Below are 23327 nucleotides of genomic sequence, written 5' to 3'. Positions count from 1 at the left end.
TAACGGATCGGTTGAAATTATCTTGGTGATTTTACGGTAATTTTCGGATACTGATACCCCTGTCCCGCGCGCAAGGTGAATTATGTTAAAAATGTTATCTTTATATTTAAAGTATGCCATACACTTTACAAGAGTTTGTCGATAATTGTACATAGCGCGACTTGCCACTTTTTAAAGCACAGTTAATTAAAACTACGCTTGAAAATGATAATAAAAAAGGTAATAGAAAATAAGAAAGAATATAACAGCTAAATGAAGCGAAAGAAAATAAACGAACCAAAATGGAAACGTAAAATGCCTGAAATGCCTTTCGGCACGAAAAAAAAGTGCATGAAAAACCATTGTTCAACCATTGTTGGACGCTGTCGGTATGAAGTTGCTAACAGTCGCTACACACACACACTGTATTTATAAGCACACTATTAGACACTAAGCCGTCCGCTGTTGTCTTAATCCTTTAAGGACATTTACAGCAACGGACGCAAGCTTGAAGTATCGTGACGGGTGGCGTAAATGCACGTTCGGCAGAGAGCCAAACACTCGTGGAACTTATGGCGCTTACGATAGGCCGTAAGGTAAATAGAAATTTTGAACTTGATGTCTTTCTCCCGTACAACTTAAAACAACACTCACCAACCAAGCGCCCACAACACAACGGATTGGAGCGCACCTTTTACTGAGTGCCAACCGGGTTCCGATATTGCCTCTCCAAATGTTCTATCTCCGCCCAAATACTGCGCACTTCTTTAAAAAGCTGTTAGGAGAAGAAAAAAACGATCATCAATTACGCGTTTTTTCCCCTTATTCTCTGTCTGCTTAACAGTGCCACCCCATCTTACCATCGAAAGCCAATGTTCGTCTGCGAGCAGTTCGTTCAGGATGACGGTAGCCGCCTTGTTCGAGTCGTTCGTGATCTGCTGATTGACGCGTTTGGCACACTCGACAAACATCATGTACTTTTGGTGGAAGATTTTGTGCAACAGTTCGAACCGGGCGGAACATCCACGGCACAGCTGGAAGCTTTTGTCGTACTGCTGGGATGCCGCCGGCGAGCCGGTCGTCGAGGCGAGTGTCGCCGCGTTGTACATTTGACCCTGCAGCACGATACGCACGGCTATGCCGGGCTGGTGGCAGGCGACACAGCAGTGCTGCTGGTGCACGGTATGCGACGTGTGGCCCAGCTCGGTCACGACGTCGTATGCGGGGAAAACCGCTAACGAGTTAAGAATGTTGCGCGGCCACGGCGTAATCTGGACGAGCCGACGTCGTCGATCTTCTGTTAGACTATCGATCGATTTTACTCGCGACAAAAAGTAGTCATCTGTAAGAAAAGAAAGGGAACCACATTAAGCACTCTAACCTTGGGGTGTAACGCATGGTCTTGACTAGTGTTGAGGGAATCTGATTCAGATTCATAAATCTGAATGAAGGAATCTTTGAAATATTCAAGAATCTCTCCGAAACATGATTTAAAGATGATTTTTATTCCTTTGCATTCTGAAATAAGAATGTTTATACAGATTTGAATTCGGTTGAAATTTTACAACTTATTTCATCTGTACGAAAATTCCTATTTCAGAAACAAAAAACCATGCTTCCCGAGATACATGAATCGTGAGGATTCATATGAATCAGACGAATTATTCGAATCTTGCCGATTTATTCACATTGAATCCTTGAAGATTCACATCGAATCCTAGAGGACTCTTTGAGGATTTATAAATATTTTAAGAATCGACTCCTGATTAGAATGACTCCTCACTAATGATTCATATGAATGACTCTTCTGAATTGAATTAAGTACAACACTAATCTTCACGTTTTTACCTTGCTCCTGGAAAATTTCCTTCAAAAAGTTCGGATCGAGCGCCTGCGATATCAGCGTTTGTATGTACACTTCAAACACATCCTGGTACACCTTCGTTTCGTCCATGGATTTTTCCACCAGCTGATTCTGACCGGACGGCGTAATGCCATCCTCACGAAGCGCACTACTACCGGTCATCTCACTGCGCATAAACTCTACGATCGATTCCATCTGGTTGTGCACCCGGAACTGGACCGGTATGCGAACGTACTTCTTTTTCGACTCTTCATTCAACGCTGAATACTGCAAACAAAGATACATGTCAATCAATAGAAAAATGGTTCTCCTAGAGCGCGGTTAACCCATACCGTTGTTACAAGGCGGTAAAGAATTTTCCCACTCTGATCGTCAAATGGTTCATATTTCTGTAGTAACATTTTGCCATCTACCCGCCATATTGGTGGATAGTCCTGTGCTAGATCGCTTCGTTCTGCAACGAAATCTCCAACCTAAAAAAACATATAAAACATTAACAAGAATGCTTCTTTTCGGAAGTATAAAAACTGTCGAGGGACTAACCTGAAAATTCGAATTGTTGTTCGAGTGAATACTGGCCTGGGAGGTCGTATTGTTAACGATGTTGCTCCCGGTTGTGTTGTACGATTGTTGATGCATATTATACTGTGATGTTTGGGCTGGTTGTCGCTGCGAGTACATCGTCATTTGCGGTTGATGCTGCTCGCTTAAGGGTCTTTGTTGCGACATCGTTTGCGAATGCATTACAACCGTTTGAGGAATTTGTTGCAGCTGGGGCTGAGATTGGGTTGCGTTCTGTTGCTGCATACTATCGCCTGCTGTTGGTGTTGGGCCTTCCTCCTCACTGCCGTACTCGAAATCAGCTATTCCAGCACCTGCAGCCGCAACTAAAAGAAAGACAAACCCCATTTCATTACGCAACTTTACAAGCAAAAGATCTTCTTCCTTACATCATCCATCATAACACTATTCTACTGAGAGAGGTTCTTTTTTTTATCTCTTTTAAAAAAGCTAGTTCAAATTACCATCAACGACAGCGTACGAGTTTAGTTCCACAGCGACAGGACAACATTCGGTGATGGCGTTCAATGGATTAGGATGGTGGTGTTGGTGGTGGGGAAGGTAAGCAATAATGAACAGTACATGGAAAACAGTAGAGTGTGAATGAGAATCGTATTTGAATCGTACAACAACAAAAAGTACCGCGCTACACACACACACGCACACGCAAGCTGGGTTTTTTGTTTGGTCAGCTACTAAAAACAATCTGCGTGACAAAAAATGGCAATGATATTAACATCATACATCCCAACAACCACCGCACGGTTTTACCGGTACTTATATTAAGCGGGATTCGTCCTATCCGAAGGAATACGGACCTGAAAGAATGTTCGAACGTGCCTGCGGCTGATGTTTGTTTGCTGGCTTCTTCGATTTCCTTTTGCCGCTCAATCGCTCCTCGTAGTCTTCCTCGTCCTGCAAAGGTAGCAAAAAAAGGGATTTAGAAAATGGTGTTCAATTAATTTAATTTTATTCTATAAATAATGCTAGTGAGTGAGTTTGAATCTCTGGAAAAAAGAATTAGTGAGCTACTCTATACTGAGATAGAGACTGAGTGACTGAGGATATAATTCTACGCGATGATTAATAACTCACCCCTACTTGCCTATACTCCTATGAATCTTGCCAGTGAGTGAGTGAGTTTCAATCTCTCACAAAGAGTTTTAATGGTTCATTCCCGACTCATTCACAACGACCTACTCTATACTGAGATAAAGACTGAGTGACTGAGGATATAATTCTACGCGATGATTAATAACTCAAACCTACTTGCCTATACTCCTATAATTCTTGCCAGTGAGTTTCAAATTCTCACAAAGAGATTCAACTCATTCACAGTGAGCTACTCTATACTAAATCAAAGAGGGTGTGCGTGACAACTAACTCACTCCTCACTCACTCACTCGTTAAAATCCTTAGTTGAATAAAACTCGTGTGAGTGACTTAGATTGAGAATTAACTCTTCACGGTAACGAGCAAACTCACTCACGTATTATAACTCATAATAGAGAGAGTTAACAACTTTAAACTCACTCACTTAATTCACAATGCTCCGTTGCTACGCTCATCACCCCGCGCCAACATACCTTATTGCATTCCGGTGTCCACGCCGGATCAGAATCGGAATCATCCGCAAACTCTGCCGGTTCTTCTATATCATCCATCGCGCGTGGACCCGCCGCTTGTGTGCTGGTGCGACTGTTTTCCGCAATTATTTCCTGCTGCAGCTGTACTGCTTTCGCCTTTGCCTTCCGGTTGGACATTTCGCGCCGTTGTGGAACAATCAGTGGATCGTCGGCTTTATTTTTGTATCGTAATATATACACCAAACCAATGTTAAATTGTAGTAGAATGAAAGGTTGCAGTATTGATCCTTATTCACCCGCCGAGACACATTCTACGCTTCAGCAACAAACATCCACACGTGGAGATCCTTCATCAGCACAACAATATCGCGCTAACGCGTCATGGTGAACGTCGATTAGCCTCGGGACGACGCTTGTTCGGATCGAACGTAACAGAAGTAGCAACACGCGCAAGGATTGGAAAACTTCGGTTCGGGGAAAAAGGGATATTTACACGGATGGCCGTACCATTTGTTTTGTTTGCGGTTGGGAATGTGGGGGACTGCTGGTTTGGTCTGATGTCACACATCACACATTACTCATGCAGCTTTTACTCATTGGTTTCATGCAACGAATAAAATCAATCTACGCATTTGTTGTTTCTTTTTTTTCCAGTGGGGTTGGGGTTCGCCTCATAACCAAATCCATTCCATTCCTCCCCCGGGGTGCTACCTCTGTTACGCTGGGGGCTTTTACCCTACAATCACAACGCACAAACACACACGGAATGTTTTGTTTGTATCATAAAATCAAAGGCTTTTATATTCTCTTCATAACTTTGTCCGTTTTGACTATCTGCTCTCTCTCTCTCACATACGCCATCGAAACAAAAAAACCACTCTGATTATACTGCCGCAAGACAAGCTTCATTATTGTTTTCCTGTCCCGATATCCCGATTTACATTTCGCATTTATGTTCCAGTGGGAAGGTTGACCCGGAAAGCTGGGCCTTACCTCTGAATATACCAACGTGATTTGACTGATGTGAACTTTGAATGGAGATATAAATACAAAACTAAAACAGATGGGAGCATTTGCAGGGGGAAGAGAGGGAAAACATAACCCAACATTGAGTGCCCCCCTTGTGCCACACACGGTACACACTTTTGCCGGTTCTGGTTCATTAGCTTACTTATGGCTTTACACGTTACTATACTACACACTCAATCAAACATTCGTCCTTCCTGTTGTGATTGCGTCATATGGCCATATTATGGGGTTTAGTTTGCTGGGTTTTTTGTTGTTATTTGTTAGTTTTTGTTTCGCGTCCTGGGTCCGGGTGGTTTGCTTAAATGACACACATATTAGCCATCTGTTTTGGCTAGGCCAGACTAACGTGGTTCACCTTTAACCCAAACCGTATCCGGAGCTAGTAGAATGTACACGGCTAGTGACGAGTTTTCTTTTTTAACGTATTGTCCCTCATTTTGTCTCCCTTTTTCTTTTGTTGTTATTCCTCCTCTTTCTTAGCCTAGTCACCTGTGGCTTATTACTTCCATATTTGACTTCCCACCATCGATAAATAAATACTTTCATTTTCCTTCATGAACCTGGTTCAGTATTGTTGCCATCCTTTGTCACTGGCGGAAAGCAAAACAGACCTAATACAACACGCGCAGTCATTCACGTTTGAAGTACGCTTATGCGAAGCCACGTATCTACTATCACTAAAAACCCTCGCCACTGTGTTCATGTACTAGGCTGCGCTCTATATATGTATGTACAGTGAATGAGTGCTTCAATTCCATCCTTATTATCAAAACCGACCTGTTGTGATCGTGTTGTACAAAAGAACCTAACTGTGTGCAGCAGCAACGTACGAACCTAACGAGACTAGCAGGCAGTGTACCACTCTCCTTGTGTCACTCCATCAACTACCCAAGCAAACACTCACACACTGTCCCCTAAACCAGCTAGAGAGAACCAACAGCTGCACTGCAACAAGGCTTCCAAACGAAAGGTGTGGCCAAAATCGATCTTTCTTCATCCTACACATGTATATCACAGAGATCACGAATCCAATGTCTGAGAGTATTTCTTGTTTGCCAAACAATGTTTTCAATGTTTGCGTGAATCGACTACGATCGACAGCAATTCCACCACACACTCACGACAGGAGGCACTCACGCATCCTTTCCTCACTTAGCGAAAGAGTATTAATTTTTACAACAACCAAACAAAAAAGAACGGATTGTGTTTTTGTATTGTGTGACCCTACTGGTGGAGGATGATCGAGCGTAAAAGCTTTCCCGTGTTAAGTGTGGTGTGCAGCCATTTTAGCGACTTGCAACTCTGGTAGCACCCCGGAGGTTTGAGATGTTGGCGGAAGGATTAGTTGTTAAGCGCGTTGAAACATACCAGCGAGCAGAACGGGAACCGGTCTTCCATATTCCCCCCGTTTCGTTAGCCCTCTTTTACTTCCCCACCCGCAACAACAACAATGGCACAAGGACTCGCCGTGTAACGAAAGGAACAAAAGGATCAACGGAAGGAACAATGGGAACGGATACGTACATCATCATCAACATCCTTCAAATCAAGCCAGACCTTTGCACACCGGAAGGCTAGTGCGATTTACCATCGCTGCCTGCGCATATGGAAATCGTACAGATTGAAGGCAGCTGCCTCTTCTGACTGTTGATGCGGTTGGTGCAAATGTTGCTGCAGGTGTGCATTGTGGTGTTGCAGCTGCTGTTGCTGTTGCTGCTGCTGTTGCTGTTGCAGATGCTGCTGCTGCTGCTGCTGAGCTTGATGAGGATGGTGATGATAGTACGTTTGTTGCATCAGTGCGTGTTGCTGCTGCTGCTGTTGCAGCTGTTGTTGCTGCTGCGTGAGTGCCTGATGGCCAGATAATGATAAAACCCCCACACTCGGGGCGGGTAGAATATGTTGTTGCTGTTGCTGCTGTTGTGTGCCACCTGTAGGGGAGGAAAGCATTAGAGCGCTTTCCGTCGGTGCCGATGCCACAACAGCATGCCCGGAAGGATCTCCCGCGGGAGGAGCAACAATGTTCTGCTGCTGTTGATGTTGTTGCTGAAGGTAGCGCGCTTTCTTCGGTATACTAATGATTGTACTCGGCGGTGGTTCAGGTTGGACGCTGTTCGAGTGCTTTTTGTTTGCCTCGTTTGCGAATTCTTGCTGCCCAACAACACCGGTCTCTTGCAACGGGTGTTGCGTTGTGACCGGATCAAATGATGATACCGGTGCATTACCTTCGTGATTGGTACCGGCCGGTGAGGGTGCGTTGTACTTTCGCTTCCGATTTGCGTTCGACTGCTGCTGCTGCTGAGATGCCGGCTTAGGAGTCTGCAGAGCAGGAATACTGTAATTAGCGGATTGGGTCTCACATTCTACCTCTGGGATACCGTTACTGACATCGTGAGCTTTGCTGCCACCAGCAGCCGCACTGTTGCTCCTGGACGAAACCGAACTCGCTGCGTTCGTCGCTGTACTGTTCTTAACAGCCGCGGGTCCGGAAGGTGTTGTGACGGGTCGGGTCCAGGTCGCTTTCCGACCGGTGCGCATTACCGGCGGTGGTGAACCTTCCCTTTCACCCTGCAGAAACTTCAGATAGCTCGCCATAAAGCCTTTGTTCATGTTGTCCGGAACGTTTAACTTTTTCGGTGCCACCGGCTCCAGATCGTTGCCCGACTCCGTCTCACCGGACGCTTTATTCGATGCTTGGGCGGTGCGCGGACTGCTGCTGCTACCGTTATGCTCTGCAAGAAAGCCAAGTTCTTCCTCTATATTGGGCACGACTACCTTTTCCTGCGCTTGGGACTGTAACGTCGTCCACCGTCGGGACCGTTCGTCTTCGCTCCTTGTGGACCCACCGGCAGCAGCCGGCTCGTGTCCCACGGTCTGCGGTACGTTTAGCAGAGTGACATAAGAGGAGGGGGAAGAAGAAGACGCACTTCCCTCAGATTGCGAAATAACACCACCACCCGCTACTGCAGGACTGTGAGGGACACTGTGAACAGCACCGGGAGTGGTGAGTGGGGTCAACGATGTACTGCCGCTCTGCTGCTGGTGCAGATGGTGCAGCGAGGGATGATGATACGGGTAAGGATGAGGGTGGTGTAGGTGAGAATGGGGAGAGGCTGGAAAGAACGATGCGGAGGACGAGGAGGAAGGCGAACTGGTGGGAACCGAAAAACCGACCGAATGAGAACCCGCAACACCATTCGATACGCTGTAGTGCCATCGCTGTTCCAACGCTTCACCGGCGTCCTGTTCGGACTTGATCGTGACACGATCGTTTCGACTGCTTTCATCCTGCGATAATTCCGCTTCCCGACTGGAAGGTGCGTGCTGTTCCAGCCCATTCACTTTAGCATCTACTTTACCGGCCGTGGTACATCCTTCCATCTTTTTTCGCCGCGATTTCGTTGCCGTACTACTCCGACCAGCTTTCGACGCTTTAGCGGGTTCTTTTGCAGAACTGCCGGTTGTCTCCTCCAGCATTGGACGCTGCAGGCTTTTTACCATCACCATCGGGTCGTGTTTGCTTTCGGTCGGTGAGTCCCACTGACTTTCCGACAGCTGTGGCTGCTGCTGGCCCACGGTCTGGTGCGCCATTGGAAGGGGATGCTGCTGGGTGCGTGTAATTACCGAAGGATACGCTATTTGCTGCTGATGCTGGACATGAGGTTTCGAATGGTCAAGTGCAAAGGACGGTTGCTGATGCTGCTGGTACTGTTGCACGCTGGTCCCACTACTAGCGGGCACTACTGACGTACCGTAGATTGGATTGTAGCCTGGCTGTGTAGTAGAGGGAGACCCCTTACGGGGTGGATTGCTATTGCAAGACGAGGGTGAAGAGTAATCGGAAGAAATACCGGACGAGGTGGAGGATGTGGAACCGGCCACCGGTGAGGAGGATGGTACGCGCGAAAGCGACGACGAGCTGATGGTGGAGATGGTCGCGGCGTTTACGCTCGATGCTGCAGCGGCGGCAGCGGCAGCAGCAGCAGCAGCCATCGCCAGCATGTGATACGGTGCGTGATGATGCACGTGTGGATGGTGGTATGGTTGCTGTTGCTGTTGCTGCTGTGCACCATCTCCACTACCACCGGCCGATTCCCCTATTTGCAAGACTCCATAGCTACCTGAGGTGGAAGTCGAGGAGGAGGACCTATAGTTAAGTGAGGCACTGGTTCTGTTCTGCTGGTATTGTTGCTGCTGCTGAGACTGCGCGCTTGTATTGCTAGGGTTATTATTGCTACTGTTCGTACTACTATTATTGCTACTACTATTACTGCTAGACGAACCCGCCGTGCCATTGACGCGGGCTATTTTAGACTGTTGCTGCTGCTGTTGGAGATTGTTGTCCGTCATCGAGTAGCTGATCGGTGACGATTGGGGTTGCTGGCTAAGGATAACCTGTGAAGACGTTTTCCCCGCCCCGCTGTACGACGGCGAACCGACCGAGGGTGGACGCACTTTGTTCCCGCCAAATTGCAGTATCGTCGGTGGCGAGTGATCCGTCGTCGGTCGTGGCATTGTAAAATGGTTTAAAGAGTGATGCTGAAACAGTTGCTGTTGGTGGTGGTGGTGCTGCTGTTGGTGCTTGAGGCTAGCGTCAGTAATGGAGGTGGCACGAGATGAAGAATAAAGCACACTGGGCTCGGTTTCGCTCGCAAGGGTAGATGACGAAGACGAGGGCAAGGGAGAAGAGACAGCCGAAGCGAACTTGTTGTATTCCGCTAAAACGCCCACACCGCCAACAATGGTGGGCGTACGGGCAGACACTGCTGCCGAGCCTCCTGCTGAGGTTGCCAGGAGCGAAGACGAATCGCGACCAACGCCACCGTCGTTCGGTGGAGGGCATGACTTACTTGAAGCGGTACCGACGCCACCTGCTGCCTGATACGGCGTTGAACCACTTGACGGGTGCGGAGATTCGTACGTACTGTTGCTACTAGCGTGCGATGGGTAATATCCTCCGGTCGCACTGTTGGGTGGTGGTTGTCCGACCGGTTTCGTCACTGCGTTCACCACCGGCGAGGACGAACGTGCTGTCACTGGTGTTGTAGTAGCTGCCGCAATCTTCCCCACCAGCGTGGCTAACTGTTGCTGTTGCTGCAGCTGTTGTTGTGTCTGCTGTTGCGACTGCTGTTGCTGCTGCTGCTGCTGCGAGTGTTGCAGGGTATTGTTGTAGTGAGCGCCAAAGTTTTCGTACTTTACCGGTGCAGTGGTCACACTTATTGGATTACTGTTGGACGATGGACTCGAGGGTAGTACATTTTCGTGCGGCATTATACCGAACGGGCTCGGCAGCTGGTTGTTGTTGCTTTGCCACGTGTTGGCGGTGCTCGCGCCCGTACCGCTTGGTCCATTGTTCAGTGCACTGCTGTGCGAAGCAGCTGCCTGTTGGCCGATGAACGTTAGGAAGTTTTGCTGATGCTGTGCAGCTACTGCCGCTGCTGTTGCCGTCGTTGTTGCGTAGTTATCGCGGAGACTCTCGGTATGCTGCTTGCCAGCGGCCGCTGCCGATGCGGCTGCCGCAGCTGCTGCTATAGCAGCACCGGGTGTTTGTGCCTGTATGAGTACCTGTCGGTGTTGCGTATTTATTGCACTACCGTTTCCGGCCGCAACACTGCCGCTAGCTGTTGTGCTGTAGTGTGCGGGCTTGGGATTACCGGCTGTTGCGGCATGATGGAACAGTGGTGTGAAGACGGCATCGTATCCGGCTACACCGGCCGGCGATAGAAACCCGGATGGGTTAAATGGACCGCTCGTGGTACCGAGAGAGGTTGTGTGTGCGGTTTGAAGCAGGAGCTGCGGCGTGGTCGAAGGTATACCGACCGCGGTGCCGGCCGCATTATGATGCACGGTTAGTGCTGCCGTTCCGCTGGCAGCTGCTGCGGCCGATGCTAGATGATGATGGAACTCCCCACTCGCTGTGCCCGGTAATCGATTGTACGAGTACGACCACGGCCCGACGGGATCCATCGTTACGGGTTAGGGTTCGGTGTGTGTATCCGAAGCTGATACCTATTTGCGGATGGGGTTGCCTTGGGTACTTCGGTCGGTAAGTTTAGTGTTTCTGCTCTTCTTGGTAGGAAACACATCTATGCATCTTTCTTCATCGCGCACATAGTGCGTGTCCACCCGGTACATTCGAAATCTGGAACCAGAAAACCAAACGTAAGTAATGTGCAGGACAATATACGATTTGCAATTTGATAGAATGCCTTTTTTAATTATTATTTCTAGTAAGATAAAGAATATGCTTTTGAGGGCCCTTGATTTAAACTTCAGGGACCATCTTTCATAAGTCAATCCAGATCCTGGCATACGCTGAAGACGTAAAGAAGACAGCGTATAATCTCGGATTGGAGATTGACGAGGCAGGTGATCTCATCTCAGAAGTAATTCAAAATTTCACCTATGTTGGGTTATGGGTCAGCACCGAAAACCACACTGACGAAATCTACAGTCGAAACTCTACTCGAAACACCTGTCGCGACTAGCAAGGACTATGTAGAACTTCTATGTAAGGACTATGTGTATCCGACACCCACAAACGCATTTGAGACATGAACTTTGTCCACAGCTGTCGAAACCCCTTTTAGTAGCGTTTGAGAGGAAGTGGCACAGAAAGGGTTTTTGGTCCCGCTTTTTATTATTTGGCTCAGGGGATTTTATGTGGCAAAACAATGGAGCGGTCACTACGCAGACGAGCTGAACATTGAACTCGTGGTCGTGTCAACGGAATGACACCGGTCGATCCGGCCCTTAAAGTTCTTTAAGGTGCCCAAATAGGGGAAGTCCTAGGGCAAGACTGTGAAGCGGTTTTGGCGCCAGATGAATAAACATACAACCAAACTTCCTTTTGTGCGTGGACTGGTTAGCGTGTATGTTACGTATTCTACAGAATCCTTCCGATCGGGACGGTCCCTGAGGTCACGAAGGGTCTCCAAAAACTGCTCATCAAAGAGATACAATCATCATGTGTGTATTTTAGCTACTGCCGTCCGGTGCATTGGAAGTAGCATTGATTCGGACACACACGAACCAAGCAAGCGGTGACGGTGCAGCACGTACGTGCACATAAACGCACAAGTGGGTCTTCTTTTTGCCCATTCCGCACGCATGTATATCCATTGCATCCGCGAGAATGTTGTAACGCAACAACAAAAAAAAAACGCGCGTTAACACTGTAGCTGTGTGTGTGCGTGTGATTTTCCTTCTCTGTCTCTCTCTCTTGCTCGTCACACACCGAAGCAAAATGCACTAACCGCTGTCATTATCCCTCGATCCACCCTCACACCATCCATGTGGTCGCAGCGTCCCTTCGTGGAGCACGGGGTGGTTTTGACTTTTCGCACATGAAGCGTTCTCAATAGGCGAGAAGAAAAAAAAAACTCTCGTGCGTGACAGTTTTCTTCCTGCCGTTTCCCCCTATTGTTGGAGGACTAGTTGAAAAGCACTAACTTCTTTTAAATAACAGCACCCGTCTAACCTTGTTCGCGGTCACAATCACTGCTTCACAAACGATTAGAAGTAATCCTTGGCCGGAAGTTCCCCTATTGGAGTTGGCTCGGCAGCAGGCACGTACACCATTTGGTTGCAATTGCGTTCCCTTTTTCCCTCCTTCTAGCGAACACCCGCCACAATTACTTCAATTACCAAATGAAAATTGTATCCTTCTTGACGAATGACCACGTTAACACCTTTCCACACACACACCTGCTCCAATGCACCTTCCTTCACACTTTGTCGGGCAGACAGGACACACGGAACAGGACAAAAGCGCACCAGATTCTTCACACCACACTGCTTGCGTAGCGTACTGTTCAAGGAGATCCAGGCGTGAGCGATGGCTTGGATGGGCCCTTTCTTTCCGTGGTTGCTGCGTTCGTTTATCACAGAATGTTTCCCGCACCTGCAATATGCACCGTATTACTGTTTTCGTTTCGCTGTTACGTCCAATTAACGCCTCGCCATTCACATCGCACCGAAACGCGCTTATTTTTTCATTTTTTTGGCATTATTTTTCCCGAAACGAAAATAAAGCCTCCTTCTCAAAATGTCCGCCGCTTTCATCAAGGTAGCTGGAGGCAAGTTGGTTACGATTTGACGTTTGTTCGTTTTGACGTAACGGGCTGTCAAGGGAAAATGTACAGGTGTGCCGGTTGCAGTGAAATGCAGCATCAATTTATTGCAAATAACACAGATTTTTCTATCTTTTAAAAGTCTGTATCGAGAAAATTTAAGAGCTTGATTGGGGTGATGAATGAAAGCCATGGTTAGCATTATACTTTTTTTCAAAATGTTTCTAAAGTCGATATAGCAACCTTGGTATTGAAGTTTTAAAAAATTCTGTGGGATACTTGTGGAACAATACACGTACATAATAGCGATTTTTTACAATTATCTCTAGCTTCAGTACACTAAACTATAATCAAACTCCACAAAAAAGTTATGGGAGACTTCAGCGAGACACGAACAACGAACCATGTTTACTCATTCGCTAGTATGGTGAATTCTGGAGGTTCTGTACTCTGTATGTCTGGTTATCTGTACTCTTTTAAATGGAGCTACAATCAAACGTGCGCCAACTTCGAGAAGCTGCACGTGGTGGAATTTACAACTACAGCATCTAAGGAACACTTTGCCATCGAATTGGTTCGCTCGCTGTGCTTCCGGGGGATTCGCCATGCAACACTCAGTTATACTTCTTCGATCTTAACTTAACTTAACAAAACACTCAAGCACCAGTAGTTGGTGGTGGACATAATCGAGATTGTCTATCCTGCATCCTGGGTATTTATTGCACGCAATCCACTAACACGGATGTTCAGTCTTACGTATGACCGCATGTCTGTTCACGATGAGCTGCGCCTTTGCCTCCTTTCACGTATACCAGGTATTGACCAGTGCCGGAACAACGCTTTAAGATACATCTTCGAGGAAGAAAGCCAACACACACGAGATTTCGCCCAAGGTACAGTTTCCAGTGGGTTTACTTCTTCGGTAACAATCAGCGAAATTTCTTAGAAACCTGTTTCGCTCATTTGTTAAGTTCAGGGCCACGAGAATTGACAAAATACTGACAAATTTGTCAAGTGAAAAAATCAGCTTGTCAACTACGAAAAACCACTATACCGTTGCCGCGCACACCATTGTTTTCAGATTTCCGATACCAGGAGAGCATGTTTTTCGCACCTGCAGCGTAGAATAAATTTGCCCATCACTATTGCATTGGATACTATCAAACCCGTGGGAGCGACCGCTAGTGTAAACTTGCCCATGCCCCCTTGTGTAAACTAGCGATCGGTCTCTTGATTTCTTCAAGTATCTTTTTTCATGTTCTTGTTTTAGTTAGATCAACGATTTCGCGGTAATGATCTCCAACCGTATGGATTTCAAAACAATTTCAGTCTAATAACGATGCAAATACAATACAAACGATGCATACTTCTCTTGCGTAGCCGTGTAACCGGGCCGATATAACTAGTCAAAGAGAAACAAATGTTTTATATAACCAAGGATATTTTCGATATACCAAGGATATTTTCGATAAATTTTTTACCTTTTTTAATTAGATGTTGTGCTATAAATTATCACACAATCGGCACAAATTTTTTGGGGCCCCCAACACGGCGAGGCCCCTAGGCGATCGCCTACTCCGCCTACCGTTTGATCCGCCTCTGCTTCCAACGATTAGACCAGAGAAATATTAAACAACGATGAGTAGTTTTCGATAAATTTTTGCTTATTTTATTCCACTTTTGAAAGCGAAAATCAATTTTACTAGCAAAGCAATTAATGGACCATGCAAAATAAACCATTCCTATGGGGAAGAATGGTGATATATCCGTGCAGCTACATGATCTATATCCGCTCATAAAGATTAGCTACATACAGTTCTAAAAAGCGATACAATTGAAAGGGAAATGCAACTTAAAAAGCATAAGGAATTAGTTTGCGATAGTGGCAAATGCAACGAAACCTTTGGTGCAATTAGTGACAGGTCAACACCTTGGTCCCGTGTTCTACATCCCCCATCTATCCGGCAAACCCATTGGGATTAGATTTCTGCCAGTTCCAGGTGTCCTCGCACATCTCATCCAGTCCCCGTTTGGCTGTCCATCCGAGCTCTTTGGCGGCAAGCGATACGTCCGCATAGCTTGCCGCAACGTCACCGGCACGTCTAGAGGTATAAGGTAGAGGAATTCGTGTGTGTAGTGTTATACAGGATTACACAAATGTACAAGAGTGCTTTTGCGAGTGGGACAGACGAAATGGGTGGGCGGTGAAAGATGTTGGTTAACGAGAGTAAGGAAGGAACGGTTATTACCTATCTACAATCTCATACTTGACCTCCCTTCCGGATGCTTTCGAGAAGGCTTTAACTACTTCCAACACCGAGTACCCGCGCCCCGTACCAAGATTATACACACAGAAACCACTGATCGTACCGCCAGCCAGCTTATCGATTGCTTTCACGTGCCCTTCGGCCAGATCGACGATGTGGATGTAATCGCGCACACCGGTACCATCCGGCGTATCGTAGTTGTTACCAAACACGCGCAAACACTCACGCCGTCCGACGGCCACCTGCGAGATGTATGGCATCAGATTGTTCGGTTCACCGTTCGGGTCCTCTCCGATCCGGCCGGATTTGTGGGCCCCGACCGGGTTGAAGTAGCGCAGCGAGACGACCGTCCAGCGTGGATCCGATTCGCACAGGTCCTTCATGATTTCCTCCGTGAAGTATTTGCTTTTACCGTACGGGTTGGTGCAGCTACCGGTCGGGTGGCTTTCCGTCAACGGGAGCTTCTGTGGCTCACCGTACACGGTGGCGCTCGAGCTGTACACTATCTTAAACACGCCAGCCTTGACAGGAATGGTAGGAAAAGAAAGCATTAGCATTTACACATTAAGCCCGTTTCATAAGCCTCGCCATACCTCTGCCATCACTTCCAGCAGAATGCTCGTCCCGGTAATGTTGTTTTGATAGTACTTCAAAGGAATTCGACACGACTCACCGACGGCCTTCAGTGCAGCAAAATGCACGACACAATCAATTTTGTGCTGTAAAAAATAATGACCCATTAGCACCAGCACAAAAAGATGACAGCTGTGCAAACAGAGTCCAAACCTTATTGAAAACACTCCGTAGCTCATCACGGTTCCGAATGTCCACGTCATAGAACGTTACGCTAGCACCCGTAATTTCCTGCACCCGTTTCAACGATTCTGGCAGCTTCGATGCGGTTCCACCACCGTATGCATTGCACAGGTTATCCACGCAAATGACCGCGTGGCCTGCGTTCAATAGTTCCAGCACGGTGTGCGATCCGACAAAGCCGGCACCTCCGGTGACGAGTATGTTTAGCGGCATTATTTGTATTCCTTAATTCCCGAATAGCACCAAATGCGTTGTATTGCCTGTCACACGATTGCCACGCAAATGCTAACTACGATCCAACGCTCCCGGACGCGACAGCTCATCTAACAATCGGTGCTGCTGGCTGAGAATGACCTGCTTTATGCGACACACACGCATCTCCTTACCCGCGACTGATTACATGGCGTTTGTCTGGATGTCTTATCAAACCTGTGGCTTTCAGTGTATGAGCTGACTGGTCTGTTGATGATAAATTGTTTTCACTGCATTCAGCCACTCGTGGAAAAAAGCAGCAGCAACGGGTTGCAAACGAGGCTTCGAAGCGTACGGAAACAACCAAATGTAAACAAACAACGTTTGAACTGACGTACACGGGTTTGGCATTGCACTAACACCACCAAACAAAATGTTTAAATGCCCGCTTTTGGGGAGTTGAATTGAAAAGTTACCGCATGAATAATTTAGAGCAATAACGTGAAAAAGGATCAGGTTTTTTTAAACTTTTAGTTTAAGAAATCATATCTCTAATATTGAAGATAATTACCTTACCGTTTGGTCTTATCTACCGTAGTTGTATAACCCCTCTGTCAATCCTTATCAATAGTCTATTAACAGTATCATTCAAGTGCTTGAAGTCGAAGAGGAGGAATGAGTCCCGCCTAATTTCAATGCTCATCTGTGCATTTTGATCAAACATTTTAGTACAAAGGCTCACTTTTACTAAACAAATCTCATACTGAAACGTATTTTATTTGATATTCTAAAGTATCCATTCAAAAGTGAACTTGTAGTTATGTTCGTTGTGAAACATATCCATCGGTTGTCTTACTGTTCTTGCTTATAGACTATATTGTACCCGCGATAGCCACTATCAGAAAGCCCACGCATCGATCATTGTATCTCTAGAAGTATTGCACACAAACAGCACCCTTTCGCTTATCTAATGCTTCGGCGTCATACTTTCAATAACCTTTAAACGCTCTCTTAGCTTGTCCAGCAGCGCATCTATCGAAAGGTGATTGAGTTGCGTCAACGCTGGATTGACGATACCGATACGGGTCGTATATTCGCGCTGTACCTTCCTGGGCACAAATATCCCTTTCCACCAGCGTTCCAGGAAGGGGGATGTGAGACCAAACGGCAGTAGTCGTAGATTTCGGGACATTTTCAACCGAAAGTCTTTCCCAAGATACTCCATTTTGAACGGTGAACACGCGGTGGCGGGATCCTAGTGTGTGATCGCAAAAGAAGGTAAACAGTTACAAACGGAAAGAAAGGCTAAACCATGGCCCATGGTCAATTGCGGGCTGGTGGCAGCACAAGTTCATTACCTCGACACTGTTATACGCGGTGGACAGCGTATAGTTTACAAAACACAGCACGCTGTCGGGTAGGTTCGGTGGGCAGGTATATGTGGCCGAATCTGGTATCTGCTGTGGTTGAAGCGATAGGCCTAGCTTTTGAAATGTTTGACTTGTGCCTAATTTTAAACAAATTTCAATCGTATCCGCAAGAACCTTGATTATAGTTGCTGGATCGTTTAACTCCGTGGCCGACTCCTGGTATATGACGGAGGGATTAAATCCAATCCAGGAATGAGGTGTCTGTTCCTTCACCACAATGTTCACCTTAGCGTTTGGTTGTATGCCCTGTTTGATCGTTTCCGACTTGGAAAGTGTCTCAATGAACAGTTCCGTCGCCAGCAGACAACATGGCTGCTTGGTGGGGAGTGCGGCGCTATGCGGTGGATTGCTATTAAACGTGTAGATCGGAGCTATGATTGGACTTTTCAGAGCTATCTCAAGAGGAATTTCGTTGAGGAGCGTATCCAGCTCGTCAGAGGCAAGAATATCCGCACGAGAGAGTAGTCGATAGTCCTCCATACATCTTCCGGCTATGATCAGTTCTTCTTTGGCAAAGATGTACTGTGTTTCAAAGTTGATGCTTACCTCAACTCCCAATGCGGTTGAAGATGCTGCAATTGTACAATCGGTATTACACATAACGGTCTCCACACATCCCCTTCGCATCTTACCCTTATTGTAGATAATTCTCTGCGGTCTAGCATCAGTTAGCATCTTCAGATTGGGATCGACGGCATACAGTTGTTGAACGGGCGGTATAAAACTGGAAGTTTGATTCGTAAACGCAATGCCCGGTTTAGAACCGTGCAGAAACGGATCGATAAATTCGTAGCCCAGATAGTGAGCACTTTCGGCGAAGAGGTAAGATGCCTCCAACCACAACTTCGACGGTTCGGATGGTTCGAGTACATCGTTACACCGGCTTCCCTTAAGCACTAGCACCGTTTTATTGGTATCCCGCGCGGAAAGGTACCGTCCAACGCTTTCCGCCACGTGATCCCCACCCAGTATGATGTACGTAAAGTGGCTATCTAGAATAATCTTGGACGCTGCACCTGAAGCAGCCGAACTATGGCAGAGTTCGACCAGACACACTGCTAACATCACTAGTAATCCTGCTCTCCCCATCGCGGTAGGATGCGCTTGCCTGCACTGCCTGCTAGGAACTAATGGTACCAGCCCGTGGTGACTTCAATAAGATGTACGCACGCTATGTACAGCGGCATAGTGTGTAAAGTTTACGCAAACGAATGTTGTTGGAACTGCGCGCGTCAAATTTAAAACACGCTGCAACGGTGTCCCATTGCCAGCGCTACAACGTCACGCATGGAGTTCGTTTTGTGCAACATGATCATGAACCTCTCGCCATTGGTCCGTAACATTGGAATGCGACACACGCTCAGCATAGCTTCACCGTGGATCAATAATTTTGCCTAAGCCTACACTTTCGTACAAGGAAAAAAATGGTCTCACTTCCATTGCCGTAATGATCTTCATTAGACGAACATTTTCCATCAGTCATCGTTTATCTGGCCGTTTCGATTCTACGCTCCCGCCTGGGCATATATGGGGTGAGGTAACGGATAATTAATTTCATTCATCTCCGGCGCAACATTTTTCACGGTGGGGAGCGCATCCAAAACTGAGGTCGCGACGGATTGATGGTTGTCTTTGGTAATCGCTTCGACGTTGTCTGTAAGTGTCGATTTTCTCCCCGAACAATTCCAATGCCGTTAATCGTACGTCACAAAAACGCATTTTGAAATCGCGCTTCCGAGGAGACCTACGATCAGCTAATGCAATCGATGGTCCTCCTTGATTAGTTCGGCAGCTTTTTCGCCGATAAGAAAACTGTGCGCACTGGTGTGTCCGGTTGGTGCTTCCGGAATAATGCCTACATCGGCCACTCGCAGTCTTTTGATACCATACACGCGCAGCCGGCTATCAACGACGGCTTCCGGGTCTTCTGGAGGTCCCATTTTACAGGTGGCCACCTGGAAAGACACTCAACTCAATTAACAGTTTGCTCACTGCTTGCTACCTCGATTTGTACGCAGATCTACCTGATGCTGAAATGTCGCCGTCAGATGTCGTACGTGACATCTCCAGTAGTCGATCGTATTGAACGGCATATACTGACATCCGGGCACCTTGCGGGAGTACAGTTCCACGCCCAATTTGCGTAGCGGTGCTTGCGTGTTGATGCGAATCACCTCCTTAATGGCGTACACGATCGCATCCACATCACGATCATCCTCAAAGTATTGATACTGGAACATTGGATGGTTGAATGGGTTCGATGACTTCAGCTCAACGCGTCCCACAGCCCTTGGTTTGAGCAACATTGGGAGAAACATATAGTTCCGCGTGTTTGCCAACGGTCGGAAGTATTCGTTGTACATCCGATCGGTAAGATAGTACGCGTTTCGCGATCCGGGCGAAGTGTCAAAGCTAAATGAGGTGAATGCCTGCATCACCTCCACATCCGGATAGTCCGGATCGGGATCTTCGGCGAACGGTGATTTGACGTACAGCAGACTCTCGACCGAGTTCGTTGTGAGCGGTCCAGAACCGTTGCGGAAGCGCAGGAACTCGGCCGCGTTAGCGAGCTGGTCGAAACTAACAAGATTATCGGTAGGTTCGCGAACGATGAACACTGGCCCAAAGACACCGCCATGTTCGTACACCTTGCGACCGACCGGTAGATCGTGCAGAAGCTTGATACCATGCTGTCGAAGATGCTTTGCGGGTCCTACACCCGAAAGCATCAGAAGCTTGGGACTCTCGAAGGCTCCCGCAGAGAGAATCACTTCCCGATCGGCGTCTACCTCGTGATACTGCCTCTCATGCAGAAGACGCACTCCTGTGGCTGTGTTGGTATCTGTAAGGAAGAGGAAACATCTCGTGACACCACCGTCCTCCTTGCAGTGAACATCAGATGTGTTTTACCAGGATCGATCAGAACCTTGGTGACCCAGGCACGCGTAATGATGTGAAGGTTTGGTCGGTCCACAATGTCCCGCAGGTAGCTGTTACCTCCCGTAGCACGCCGTCCGTTACGCGTGTGGGCTTGCAGGAATGACACCCCCAAATTATCTCCGGCATTATAGTCGAGATAGCGATAGCCAGCCGCCTCAGCACTCGCCACAAAAGCCCGCGCGATGTCCGATCTGCACAATGGGAGAAACAGACAGTTCGCCCATGTCACTTGGGTTTCACCATTTAGCACACCACCGCATATACTCACCTGAACGGACAGTCTTCTACGGACAGTCGACCATCGGTACCGTGGAACCCATTTTCACCAAAGTCACGAATGTTGGCCGTTTCGATGCGCTTAAACAGCGGCAACACATCGTTCCAACTCCAACCCTCATTACCCGCACGGGCCCAACCGTCGTAATCGCGTCGATTACCGCGCGTGAAGATCACATTGTTAATGATGGACGATCCACCAATACCCCGCCCGTGGGCCCAACTGCAACGACCTCCCCGCAGTCCAAGGCATCCATACTGCTGCTTTTCCGTCGCATAAACAAAGTTGTAATCGGTTGCGGCTAGTATGGGTCCCACCAGGGGGGAATCCGTGATGAGCGGGATCTCACCCTTGCCGATGTCGAGCAACAGCACCGTCACGGTCGGATCTTCCGAGAGTCGATTGGCCAACACGCATCCTGCGGGACCCGCCCCGACTATGATGAAGTCGTACGAGTCGAGCAGCGTGTGCCGTCCATAATTGATCTCCTTAGCGTCGTAAATAAGGCTGGTAATGTTGCTGAAACTGAGTAACGCCGAGGACGGTTGAAGCACATCTCCAAGAATCAGGAGCAACGATATCACAGCACCACACGAACGGAACATTCTGACTGGCCCGGCGGTATCACTTTCCAAACACACACAGCACGTTGCGTCACAATCCGTACCGCATCGTTTGACGGTTAGCTACGATCTGATCGCACATTGGCAGCTGGAACCAGCGCCACCGTAGTCCTCGCAGGGCTACCGCATACCACCGAACGCGACTCGATTGTGGCGGGGCGGTACAGAGTCGTTACGCATTTCTGGCGCTTACCTTGCCACTACATTTGGCGCCTGACACGAACCATATGCGCGGGGGGATGATGCATCGATGGGCATACAGACACAATCGCCGTGCAGAGGCGTTCGGGTTTTGCGTGCTTACGTTTCTCTGCGCCGGAATGGAAAAGTACCAATCGAGTTGGCCTTGCTTGCCGTAAAGACCGTTAATCGATCGCGCTAGTGACTGAATCGTCTGCAAACGGCGATTTCGGCGAGGTGTTGATAATTGCAGTGTGCATAAATGAATAAATCTGATTAGTTGATGATTTTGTTCGCTAAGGTTAGACGTTTTATTTACAGCACATTGTTATGCATATTTGTCCTTATCAGTAGACTCCTGTACCCTTCATAATATGCAAACCTGGTCAGCAAAGCAGCATATGCACAAATTTGGAACAGTTGCAGTTTAAACTTAATGTTACCGATTATAATATGTAAATATCAGTTTAAACGAACTCGTAATTATTTTTCACTCCTTTGTACGGTGGAAATTAGTAAAGTCTTTTCCTGAGTTACGCGAATACTGGGTGGGATAGATCGCGTATCTCAAATTTCCTTTATAATATCGTTTATATTTAGTATTCAGGGATCGATTTTTCTTTTCGCGTTACGAAGCACATATATAATTGATATTATCACATTTCTATCAAAGTTTATGTTTATAAAATTAAAATTATTTGCTTTTGAGAAATATCTAAATTCTTAGTTTGCCAAATAAAACAAAATCAATTCCATGTACAGTCTTTTCCCGACTTACGCGAAACTCGAGTTCCGTGAATTCGAGATACGCGAATCTCTAAATTTTGACAGTTATGTGTCAAATTTCAAATTTCCTATAAAATGCGTCACATTATAACATTATTAACATTAATTTTGGAAACAAATTACTATAATTGACGAAAGAAACGTAAAAATATCAATTATTAATGTGCTTCCTTACGTTAAAAGCAGAAATCGACCCCTGAATACAAAATATAAATTATATTTTAAAGGGAATCCGAGTTACGCGAATTTTTCTGGCACGCATTATTGGCGTAACTTGAGAAATGACTGTAATTAACAAAATTACAATTATCCTATATTATTGCACCTTCAAATACTAGAATGCTTTAAATGATGTTTGGTGAATGATGAATGATTTAACAAATAAAAATAACTAAAATAAACAAAAACCACTTAAGAGATAATTGAGAGTATTGTTCTGCAACGATCTGCAGCTGGCTCATAGGTGGATCGGGGTAAGCATGTAGTAGATTAGTCAAACCGTGTTGACGCCTGTTGCCAAAGCGTGGCGCACCAGCAAACACCGGTGTATGAAGAATGTCGTCAAGTGGTCCGCCGTTGGGCATGGCTGTGGCCGAGCATAATGCCGTACCCGGCTGCCCCCCACCCGGCCCGGTCAATTTAATGCTTCGCTTCATTTATCCGCCCTGGCCACACATTCGAAAACGGCATTTGGGAGGTGGTGATGATGTTTTTTGCTGTACATTACC

The 23327-nt window shown here is 47.1% G+C and overlaps 4 protein-coding genes across 7 annotated transcripts; all 4 read right to left on the bottom strand.

Moving 5' to 3' along the window:
- Positions 1–41: 41 nt before the first annotated feature.
- LOC128304555 (midnolin homolog) lies at positions 42–13027 on the bottom strand. Of its 4 annotated transcripts, XM_053041750.1 has the most exons (11): positions 12724–13027; positions 9781–11158; positions 8063–9720; positions 7242–7999; positions 3991–4202; positions 3223–3319; positions 2387–2730; positions 2176–2316; positions 1828–2110; positions 840–1321; positions 42–754 (listed from the first exon to the last, which is right to left on the bottom strand). In XM_053041750.1, exons 2-11 carry the CDS (start codon positions 10981–10983, stop codon positions 674–676), a joined length of 5259 nt encoding a protein of 1752 aa, XP_052897710.1. In that variant the 5' UTR covers positions 10984–11158; positions 12724–13027; the 3' UTR covers positions 42–673. The 4 variants fall into 4 exon arrangements, with proteins under 4 accessions (XP_052897710.1, XP_052897735.1, XP_052897727.1 ...); XM_053041775.1 differs by lacking the exon at positions 8063–9720 and having other exon boundaries at positions 7242–7748; positions 9867–11158; XM_053041767.1 differs by lacking the exon at positions 12724–13027 and having other exon boundaries at positions 7242–7335; positions 7405–9858.
- A 1712-nt stretch (positions 13028–14739) lies between these two features.
- Positions 14740–16673, bottom strand: LOC128310493 (UDP-glucose 4-epimerase). Its single transcript, XM_053047143.1, has 4 exons — positions 16142–16673; positions 15949–16074; positions 15338–15876; positions 14740–15190 (listed from the first exon to the last, which is right to left on the bottom strand). Exons 1-4 carry the CDS (start codon positions 16382–16384, stop codon positions 15046–15048), a joined length of 1053 nt encoding a protein of 350 aa, XP_052903103.1. The 5' UTR covers positions 16385–16673; the 3' UTR covers positions 14740–15045.
- A 525-nt stretch (positions 16674–17198) lies between these two features.
- LOC128298303 (uncharacterized) lies at positions 17199–18919 on the bottom strand. The gene is made up of 3 exons (XM_053034047.1): positions 18426–18919; positions 17722–18365; positions 17199–17618 (listed from the first exon to the last, which is right to left on the bottom strand). Exons 1-3 carry the CDS (start codon positions 18880–18882, stop codon positions 17331–17333), a joined length of 1389 nt encoding a protein of 462 aa, XP_052890007.1. The 5' UTR covers positions 18883–18919; the 3' UTR covers positions 17199–17330.
- A 628-nt stretch (positions 18920–19547) lies between these two features.
- Positions 19548–21615, bottom strand: LOC128298358 (glucose dehydrogenase [FAD, quinone]-like). The gene is made up of 4 exons (XM_053034108.1): positions 21002–21615; positions 20704–20924; positions 19818–20635; positions 19548–19748 (listed from the first exon to the last, which is right to left on the bottom strand). The coding sequence occupies exons 1-4, from the start codon at positions 21613–21615 to the stop codon at positions 19548–19550; spliced, it is 1854 nt and encodes a 617-aa protein (XP_052890068.1).
- Positions 21616–23327: the final 1712 nt, after the last annotated feature.

Source organism: Anopheles moucheti, chromosome 2 (assembly GCF_943734755.1).
Source record: "Anopheles moucheti chromosome 2, idAnoMoucSN_F20_07, whole genome shotgun sequence".
NCBI classification, from domain to species: domain Eukaryota; kingdom Metazoa; phylum Arthropoda; class Insecta; order Diptera; family Culicidae; genus Anopheles; species Anopheles moucheti.
This window is presented reverse-complemented; position numbering and strand designations above follow the sequence as displayed.